Genomic DNA, 11,326 nt, shown 5'->3' with positions numbered 1-11,326 from the left:
TTCTCCTATAAATACCGCCTCTCTCTTCATGTAATTGACACACTTTCTTCACACAAAGTTTTCTTCTTGTTTCTTCCTTTGCTTCTTGTCATAATTTCGGAAGCTTTCCTTCTATTAATTCAATAAATTTCATTATTTTATAACACGTTTTCAGCACGATCAACTCAAGTATATAATATCTTTCCATTATGTCGTTATACTGCTTAAATATTATAAATATGGATATCCCAATTGTGATATCTCAATTATCTTTTAATTTATGTTATGCTTATATTTAATTTTTCATTATAATTGTACTCTATTTGCAACCCGAAGTTTACAAAATTGTAAATCTGGACCTGAAGTCCTGAAACTCTTGAATCTAGACCTGAATTCTAGAATATCATAAATCTGGACCCGAAGTTCTAAATCTTATTTGGAACTTGAAGTTTACAAAATTATGAATCTGGACCTGTAGTCCTGAATATCATGAATTTGGATCTGAAATCTTGAATATCATTCGTAACCCAAAGTTTACGAAATTATAAATTTGTGACCTGAAGTCATAAATATTATTTGTAACCTGAAGTTTACAAAAACCAAAAATCTGGACCAGAAGTCCTGATATTATTTAAATGTTTATTTTTATTGTATTCCATTTATTTGAATATTTATTTATTCGCATCTTTCTTTATTTGAATATTTTTATTTATATCCGATTTACAACCTGAAGCTTGTAAAATCGTGAGAATATATATATGGGCCTGAAGTCTCAAGTTTTACAATTTACAATTTGAAGTTTGTAAAATCATGAGAATACATATATATGGGCCGGAAGTCCCAAGTTTTATCAAAGTTTTTATTTTAGAATAATGATATCACCTTTGCAACCCGAAGTTTGCATAAAGTGTGAAAAATATGGACTTGAAGTCCAAAACATAATCAGAATACGTATTATAATATTCTGAATACTAATTACAAAATCAGAAGTTTTGTAAATCTGGGATAATATATGGACTTGAAGCTTCCAAAAATTAATCCCAATATTTCTCCTACAAAATCAACTAATTTATAATTATGAGATAATATTTGAACCTGAAGTTTCAAATATTAACTCATATATATTGTTTACAAAACCGGAAGTTTTGTAAATATGACAATAATTGAACCTGAAGTTCCCAAAATTGAATGGATAATATTAAATGGGCTTTTTGCATGAGTCTCCACCTAAAATTTATGAGCCTTGAAAACTAACTAAATAAAACGTCCTAGAAGGACAAATACAAGACTATTATTTTTCGGCATCATATCTCTTAAGCATTGCAAGCCGAAATATGAATATAATGATAAATCCATTAAATTTGTGGAGAAATTTGAAAGATAGATTTGAACATCAGATTCAATAATACTCCCAATGACTTTATATTTAATATAACTCTGCAATATTCATAATCTTTTCCTGAATGTGGAAGATAAAATATTTTCCATATTTTATTTTATGCTCCTGTAGTAGCAATACCGTTCTCTGAAGTGAACATAACAATCAGAAGTAGTTATCATGAGTATGAGTAACTCAACCCATAAGTATTACATCGTTCCTTGAAATAAACGCAACTACCAGAAGTAGTTATCATGGATGTGAGAAATAATAGAAATCTCAGTCATACCACCAGAAGTGGACCAAGACTGAGACGAAGTGAATTATAATGTAGAGTAAACCACAAAATAATAAGTGTAGTTATAAATGTCATTGGTGGTGTACCTGTAGTATACATAAACATTGGGTGGATCTATATTAAGCACCCATAAGAATTAAATTTTTGATAAGTTAGATCCTGTCGATCTAATGATTCTTGATGTTTCAAATCTTCTTTTAAAAGAATAATAGTATAGTGATAAAGATGCCCAAGATTTTTATAAGTCCATCATATATATTTTGGAGTCATAAATATTATTTTCTCTTTCAGTATAATATTCTCTTTCTTTCAATATTTTGTGTACGTTATAATTAAAGTAATTTTTGAATGAAAGGAAATAGACTCCAAAATTAAAGCGTTGACTTCAAAAGCTGATGTGGGAGACATATGTTTGATGGACAGTGCAACAACGCACACAATACTTAAGGAAAAGAAATTTTTCTTAACTTTAGCATTAATTGAAGCTAAAGTAAATACCATATCAGGATCAATTGATCTGATAGAAGGCTCCGGAAGAGCCATAATTATATTAAATAATGGGATCAAATTAATCATCAATGATACATTATATTCAAGTAGATCTAGAAGAAATCTACTGAGTTTTAAACATATAAGAAAAAATGGTTATCATCTTAAAACCATGAGTGAAAATGGTACAAAATTCATCTATCTAACTAGTAATGCCTCTGAAAGAAGGTTTATACTAGAAAAATTGTCTGTTTTATCATCTGGATTGTATTATACAATTATAAAGGCAATTGAAACCTACGCAATATCGAACCAGAAGTTCGTTAATCTAAAAGTATTTATGCTTTGACATGATCGTTTAGGCCACCCAGGATCTACAATGATGCGTAGGATTATTGAAAATTCACATAAACATATATTATAGAATCATAAAATTTTATTGTCCAGTGAACAATTCTGTACCGCCTGTTCTCAAGACAAATTAGTAATAAGACCATCCCCTTCCAAAATTAGAGGTGAATCCCCATTATTCCAACAAAGGATTAAAGGGGATATATGAGGACCCATTCATCCACCAAGTGGGCAATTTCGATATTTTATGGTCTTAATTGATGCATCTGCACGATGATCTCATGTTTATTTATTGCCTACCCAAAATGTTGTATTTGCTAAACTATTAGCATAAATTATTAAATTAAAAGCACATTTCGCAGATTATTCGATCAAGTCAATACGGCTAGATAATGCTGGTAAATTTACATCCAAAACATTTGATGATTATTGCATGTCTATAGGGATTGAGGTTGAGCATCCAATCCCGCATGTCCACACACAAAATAGATTAGCTGAGTCTCTTATCAAACGACTCTAGGTAATTGCACGCACTTTATTATTAAAAAGTCAATTACCTACTTCTATGTGGGGACATGTTATATTACATGCTGTAGCATTAATTCGCTTGTGACCTTCTTCTTATCATTAATATTCCCCCTTACAATTGGTCCTTAGTAACCAACCTAATGTATCTCATTTGAGAATATTTGGTTGTATAGTATATGTCCCTATTGCGTCTCCTTAATGCACAAAAATGGGACCCCAACATCATTTAGGAATATATATTGGATATAATTCACCATCTATTATCAGGTACCTGGAACCATTAACAGATGATCTTTTTACTGCACGATTTATAGATTGTCACTTTGATGAGACAACTTTCCCGTCTTTAGGGCAAAAGAAAATGCCTCCTGAAGTTAGGCATGAACTTACTTGGTTTGTACCTACCATGTCTCATTTAGATCCTCACACATCCCAAAGTGAAACTAAAGTGCAAAGGATAATGCGATTACAAATTATTGTCAACCAAATGTCTGATGCATTTGTAGATACGGCAAAAGTGACAAGATCACATGTTTCAGCTGCTAATGCACTAGCAAGAATCAATATGACTGTTGAACAGTCCATTCGAGTTGTGACTGATCCATCTACCTTACGCCAAAAGCGTGGTAGACCTGTTAGATCAAAAGACACTGTTTCTCAAAAAAGAAAGGCAAATAATCAAACAAATATTCCTCCAGAAGAGGTTATGGTCCCTGAAGAGACTCAAGTCCCTAAAGTGGCATAAGCCCCTGAAGTGGCACAAACCCCTAAAGTGGTACAAAATCCTAAAGAACAAGAAAATGAGAACATTAAAATATCTTTAAACTATGTTCATACACAAGAAATGTGGAATTGTGAAACAATTATAATTGATGATATATTCTCATTTGTAGTAGCTACTAAAATTTTGAATAATGATGATTTTGAGCCACGTACTATGGCTGAGTGTAAACAAAGACATGATTGGCCTAAATGGGAAGAAGCAATTCAAGTAGAATTAGCTTCTCTAGTAAAACATCAAGTGTTTGGGCCTGTAGTTCCAACACCTCAAGACGTACAACCCGTTGGATATAAATGGGTATTTGTGAGAAAAATAAATGAGAAAAATAAAATTGCTAGATATAAAGTCAGGCTTGTAGCCCAAGGCTTTTCCCAAAGGCTTTTCCCAAAGGTCCAGTATAGACTTTGATAAAACATATGCACCTGTGATGGATATAATCACATTCAAATATTTAATCAGTTTAACAGTCTCTGAAGGACTATATATATGTTTAATGGACGTAGTTACTGCTTATTTGTATGAAAATTTGGACACTGAAATTTACATGAAACGCCCTGAAGGATACAAATTGCCTGAAGCAAAAAGGGTCCATTCAAGAGGCTTGTACTCAATTAAATTACAATGATCATTGTACAGATTAAAACAATCCGGACCTATGGGTACAATCGCCTCAGTGAATATTTGAAAAAAGAGGGCTATGTCAATGACCTTATATGCCCATGTGTCTTTATCAAAAGGTCAGAATCGGGATTTGCTATTGTAGCAATTTATGTTGATGATATGAATTTAATTGGGACTTCTGAAGAGCTCTAAAAAACTGCTGAATATCTGAAAAAAGAATTTGAAATGAAGGATTTGGAGAAAACAAAATATTGTCTCAGCCTGTAGATCGAATACAATTCAAATGGAATACTTATCCATCAATCAGCGTATATTGAAAAATTATTAAAACGCTTTAATATGGATAAAGCTTATCCTTTGAGCAACCCAATGGCTGTTCGGTCTCTTGATCCAAAAAATGACACATTTCGTCCTAAAGAAGAAGATGAAAAGATACTTAGTCCTAAAGTACTATATCTTAATGTTATTGGAGCTTTATTATATTTGGCCCAATGCACGAGACCGGATATATCCTTCGCAGTTAATTTATTGGCCTGATTTAGCTCTGCACCAACTCATCGCCACTAGAACGGAATCAAATATATACTCTGTTACCTATGTGGAACTAGAGATTTGAGATTATTCTATTCTGTCAAATCCCCTAAAAATCCTAGTTTGGTTGGATATGTAGATACTGGTTATCTTTTTGACCCCCATAAGGCCCGTTCACAAACAAGATATGTTTTTACTTATAATGACATAGCTATATCATGACACTCCACCAAACAGACCTTAGTTGCAACTTCTTCAAATTATTTAGAAATTTTAGCTCTCCATGAAGCCAGCCGAGAATATATATAGTTACGGTCTGTTATCCATCATATCCAGAATGCATGCAGTCTTCCTTCTACAACAAACACTCATTTCATATTATATGAAGACAATACAACATGTATAGCCCAAATTAGAGGTGGGTATATCAAAGGAGACAGAACCAAACATATCTCACTGAAGTACTTTTACACTTATTACTCAAACAGAGTAAAAAGATTTATGTCAAGCAAATCAGATCCACTAAAAACCTTGCAGATTTGTTCACTAAGACACTATCGACATCAACATTTGAAAAGTTAGTGTATAATATCGGTATGCGGCGGCTCAACAAGCAACCAAGTTAATCCTACTACAAAGAGGGGGAGCGTTCATCAGAGGGAGCATTCATCAGGCAAAATTTTGAAGTTTATCAAATTTTGGACAAAAGGTACACTGTACTCTTTTTTCCTTCACTAGGTTTTATCTCACTGGGTTTTCATAGTAAAGTTTTTAATGAAGCAGTTTAAGCACGTCCAATGCCAACTTACAGGACATTTAATAATTATGTTCTTTGGCTTTAGTTTTTATCCCACTGAGTTTTTTCATAACAAGGTTACTATAATTATTTGTAAGTGGTGAAAATCCAAGGGGGAGTGTTACAGATGCAGTGGCTTTCCACTAATAAAGTCAAGAAAATGGGTGGGAAAGCATTTATTATTACAAGAAGAAATTGGAGAGGCTGACACAGGAGAAGAAAAATTTGACTAAAGGAGTATGAAAACATTAATTGCATTGGAAACTTGGCTTAGAAGGAAGCCACTTTTGATGACTGGAGGGGCGGCAATTCTCCTATAAATACCCCCCCTCTCTTCATGTAATTGACACACTTTCTTCACACAAAGTTTTCTTCTTGTTTCTTCCTTTGCTTCTTGTCATAATTTCAGAAGCTTTCCTTCTATTAATTCAATAAATTTCATTATTTTATAACACAAATCTTATTTTCCGTGGACCTTTTTAATATCATCCATTGTTCTTCAATTGTAATTTGCTTATTATTTGAGGTTTCACCATGTTCATTGGTAACTGTGAGTTTATCTTTTTTGACCCAGAACAGCCATTGGAATACTTATGCAATTGTGGTGGGCCTGGATTAAAAAACATTAATTGCCATGTTATTTGTAATCTTATACTAAACGTCTTATTTGAAAACATCTATTAATATATTTGTTTGTTCTATCTAGACATGTCAAGGAGCTGAGTTAGATTGTTACATGACCTATACCCCCATTTTTATTCTCGGTTTATGGGGATACAACTCACAATTTTGTGAACCGTGCCAAACTCAAGAGTCATGCGATGGCCCTTGGGGTAAGACCCATAGGCTGATCCAACATAACCCATAAAAAAATTAAAACTTTATAAATAATTAAAAATTAAAAAATTATAATTTGATGAATTGGTTTGGAAAAACATGCAAATCGAACCATTAAAGACTCGAGAAGACATGACTCAAGGGGCTCGCCATGTCACGAGCCCTTCAATCCTAGTGGGCCAGCCCAAACCCTAGGCATGATGGGTCTTACCAAAATTGACTTGATAACCTCTATTATTATTTGTAGTTCTATCTATTTATCTATGTATTATGTAAAAAATTGAACTAACAATTACAAGTTTTTCTCTAATTCATTTCACTTATTGTTTATTCTTTCTATGTACCAACCCAAGAGCATGTTTTGAAATTGAATTGACTGATTCGACCAAACTTTGGTCTCAAATCCAATTAATTGAATGAATAAAACTCATTTTAACTATAGGACTAAATAGATCAAAAGTTGAATTAATATGAATAGTGCAAAACCACAATTCAACTAGCAGCAGGTAACCAATGACTAAACCAAGCTACTAAAATAACTAAAATGAGTCCCAAATTAAATTCATAACGCACATAATTTGAATTCTCGTCCTTTCATATTGTGGTCAACACCCCAAGTCCTTTCCAATTTTCATCGTAAACAATAAAACTAAAGTCATTTTCTCGTGTATGTGGATGATATTTTTATCACTAGCAATGATAGTTGTGAAATTGAGAAATTAGATACTAATCTCAATGTTGATTTTTCACTCAAGAGGCTTGGAGCTCTTAAGTATTTTTGGGCTTTGACGTGGTCAAAAACTCTATTGAACTTCACTCATGTCAAACCAAGTATGCTAAAGACATACTTAATACAACCAACATGGATGTTTGATCAAGCCTTCTCCTACACCTTTTACTACTTGTACAAAACTTTTGTTATGAAGATAGTAAACTGTGCAATTAGCCTTTAGTATACAAAAGTGTTACAAGAGTTGACATAACCTTCTCAATTAACAAGCTAAGTCGGTTGCTACAAGAGTCAACCCTTCTCCAATGATAAGCCTACAAAAGGGCTCTTCGATATGTTAAAGGTGCTATGAATTATGGTCTATTTTTTGCAGCCAACTCACATTTGTTGCTTGAGTGTTATTTTCTATATTGATTAGGCTAGTAGCCCTAGTAGTTTACAAGGCGAAAGATCAACTATAGACTATTATTTATTTATTAGAGAAAATCTAATCGAATGATATTCCAAAATGTAAAAGATGGTTACTTCGTCATCTACTAAGGTAGCATATAGATCTTTTAATCAAACAGCAATAAAAATTGTTGTTTGATTTCTAGTTTCTTTTTAAACTTGGTTAATCTTTTACTTCACTACCTATTATTTGGTGTGACAACCAATCTATCAGTTCTTTTACATTAAATCTAGTTTTTCATGTTAGAACCAACACACACACATACACTCATATATATATATATGCTCACTAGGTGAGCAATCAAGTTACTAGAAAGAAGTTGGTCATTCAGTATGTACCAATTGAATTTCCAAAGGAAGATATACTTCCTAAAGCCTAGGATGCCTGAAGATTCACCAGTTTAATAACTGATTTGCAAGTGTGCAATCTTGAAGAGTACACCATAAGGACTCATAGTTCACAATTCAATTGTTCCAACTGATTTACAAACTTATAAGTTGTGAATGCATTGATGGTGAAAGGTTTTGGGGAAAAATGATGTTAGCTGATTAAAAGACTTCAGGTGAAGAAGGAATGTTGAAGAAGCTTGAAATGTCACAAGAGCTTGAATCAAGGAGAAATGTTTAGAAGTATAAAAGGAGAAATTTAAGATGACAACAGAGCTTTAATCAAGAGGAAGTGTTGATAAGCATAAAAGGATAAATTTGAGATGACAAGAGAGCTAGAAACAAGGGAAAATGTTGAGAATAATAAAAGAAGAAACTCGAGCTGACAAGAGATCTTGAATTAAGGGGAAATGTTGAGACCAAAAAAAGTTGAAGCTTGAGATAGCTTGTACGTTGAATTTAAACGAGGTACAACGTCAATAAGCCTCTTGGAGATAATGAATTTATGCATTCTCTCACCAGCAAGGAGAACGTTGACCTAATTTTGTGGGCTTCTACTTCAGCACAAACGACAATTGCAGCTTGGAACTAATACCCTTTGTTGAAGAATAAGTCTTGTTGACAAAGTCAGTTTGTCCTATTCTTTAGGGATAGTTTACGTTGCATTTATGTAGGCTTTAGTTGATCACTTTAGTTGCATTTTTTCTGGAATTTAGTTGTTGTAATGCCTATATATAAAGGCTCTTGATTCATGAATAAGTATGCAGTAAATCTTCAATTTTAGTCTCTCCTTATTCTTTTTTCCGCAACAGTGGTATTAGAGCCACAAGTGAGAGTTCTTGAGAGCCTTTAAAAATAAAAAAAAAATCTGTGAGTTAAAGCACAGAAAGGAAATAAAGCAGCAACTTTAGTATTTTCCTACAAAAACAGAGAGTCAGTAGCAGCAACTTCATTTAAATTAATATTTTTTTTGTGGCAGCAGTAAACATTCACAGTTGTACTAGATTTCAGAAACAGAGCAGTTTAGCCAGAATTTATAATTGCAGTAGATTTTAGAAACAAAGCAGTTTAACCAGAATTAGTGATTTAAGTTCTAAGTGAATAATGGCAACAGACAACTTTGTGCAGCCAGCAATACCACGTTTTGATGGTCATTATGATCACTGGAGCATGTTGATAGAGAATTTCTTAAGATCCAAGGAGTATTGGCAGGTGGTTGAAACTAGAGTCACAGAACAAGGAGAGGGAGCAGTGTTGACAGCGACATAGAGAGTTGAAATGGAGACATTAAAACTAAAAGACCTCAGGGCAAAAAACTATATTTTTCAAGCAATCGATCGCTCAATCTTGGAGATAGTTCTCTGCAAAGACACCTCTAAGCAAATTTGGGACTCCATGAAGAAAAAATATCAAGGTTCGGTAAGAGCTAAGAGGCAACAACTTCAAGCACTTTGTACGGAGTTTGAAACGCTTCGAATGAAGTCTAGTGAATCAGTTACAGATTACTTCTCACGAGTTATGTCGATTGCTAATAAGATGCGAATCCATGGTGACAAGTCAGAAGATGTCACCATTGTTGAGAAGATACTCCGATCCATGACACCGAAATTCAATTTCGTTGTTTGTTCTATAGAGGAGTCAAAGGATATTGATGAACTCTCACTTGATGAATTGCAAAGTAGCTTATTGGTTCATGAGCAAAAATTAACTCAACAAGAGATGAAGGAGTAAGCACTGAAGGTTTCAATAGGCAAACACTCTCTACAGTCATTCAAACCAAATAGAGGACGAGGTAGAGGCAGAGGGAATAATAATAACAGAAACTCAAACAAACAATTTGAAAATAATCTGTTCCACGATTCTCAGGGGAGAGAAAGAGGTCGCAGTGGTCATCATTCAACTGGTTACAAATCAAAGTTGGCAGACAAATCCCATATAGAGTGCTTCAGATGTCACAGGTATGGCCATTACAAATCAGAATGTCTAACTAGTTTGAAAAGACAAAATAGAGAAAAAACTAACTTTACAGAAAAAAAAGAAGAAGTGTCTCTTTTGATGGTGTGTCACGATAAGGAAAAAACTCAACAAAATATGTGGTATTTAGACACTGGTTGCAGTAATCACATGTGTGGTGATAAGAAGATTTTTTCTGAGTTGGATGAATCGTATCGCAACACTGTGAAATTCGGAGATAATTCTATTGTTTCAGTCATGGGAAAAGGAAAGGTAGAAATTCAGACGAAGGAAAATTCTTTACAGACAATTTCAAATGTTCTTTATGTCCCTGAGTTAAAGACTAATTTGTTGAGTGCTGGCCAACTACAAGAAAAAGGATATGAAATCTCTATTAAAGGAGGAATTTGCAGAATTCAAGATCGAAGATCAAGTTTAATTGCCCAAATCAACATGACAGAAAATCGAATATTTCCGTTGTATCTCCATAACAACACCCATTCAAGCTTTTCTACAAGATTAGAAGATGAGACATTGTTATGGCATTTTCGCTATGGACATCTCAATTTTGGAGGATTGAGAACACTACAACACAAGAACATGGTGACAAGTCTTCCTAAAATTACAGCCCCCTCTCTAATTTGCGAAGTATGTGCTATTAGCAAACAACATCGCAATCCATTTCCACAAGGCAAATCTTGGAGAGCAAAGAAAGTATTGGAGCTGGTTCATTCTGACATTTGCGGGCCAATAAATCCATCATCAAATGGAGGTAAACGATATATAATTACTTTTATTGATGATTACAGCCGAAAAATTTGGGTCTATTTTTTGCAAGCAAAATCTGAAGCATTTGCAGCCTTTAAAAGCTTTAAAGTGCTTGTTGAGAAAGAAATTGGCAGTCCAATAAAAGTTCTTCGCACAAATCGTGGTGGAGAATACAACTCACATGAATTTGCAGATTTTTGTGATTCTCACGGAATCAAGAGACAACTCACAACAGCTTATTCTCCCCAACAAAACGGTGTTTGTGAGAGAAAGAATCGCACTATTCTTAATATGGTGCGAAGCCTTTTAACATGGAGCAAAATTCCAAAAAGTTTCTGGCCTGAAGCAGTCAATTGGAGCATCCATATTTTGAATAGAAGTCCTACATTTGCTATTCAAAATATGACACCACAGGAAGCATGGAGTGGACAAAAACCGACAGTAGATCA

The 11,326-nt window shown here is 33.7% G+C and overlaps 1 protein-coding gene across 1 annotated transcript; it reads left to right on the top strand.

Moving 5' to 3' along the window:
• Window positions 1-9,434: 9,434 nt before the first annotated feature.
• On the top strand, window positions 9,435-9,887 carry LOC123214255. Its single transcript, XM_044634031.1, has one exon. The coding sequence runs from the start codon at window positions 9,435-9,437 to the stop codon at window positions 9,885-9,887; it is 453 nt and encodes a 150-aa protein (XP_044489966.1).
• The last annotated feature ends 1,439 nt before the right edge of the window (window positions 9,888-11,326 follow it).

This window comes from Mangifera indica, chromosome 4 (genome assembly GCF_011075055.1).
Source record: "Mangifera indica cultivar Alphonso chromosome 4, CATAS_Mindica_2.1, whole genome shotgun sequence".
Taxonomy (NCBI): domain Eukaryota; kingdom Viridiplantae; phylum Streptophyta; class Magnoliopsida; order Sapindales; family Anacardiaceae; genus Mangifera; species Mangifera indica.
Note: the sequence above shows the minus strand (reverse complement) of the source record. Positions and strands in the feature narration are given on the sequence as shown.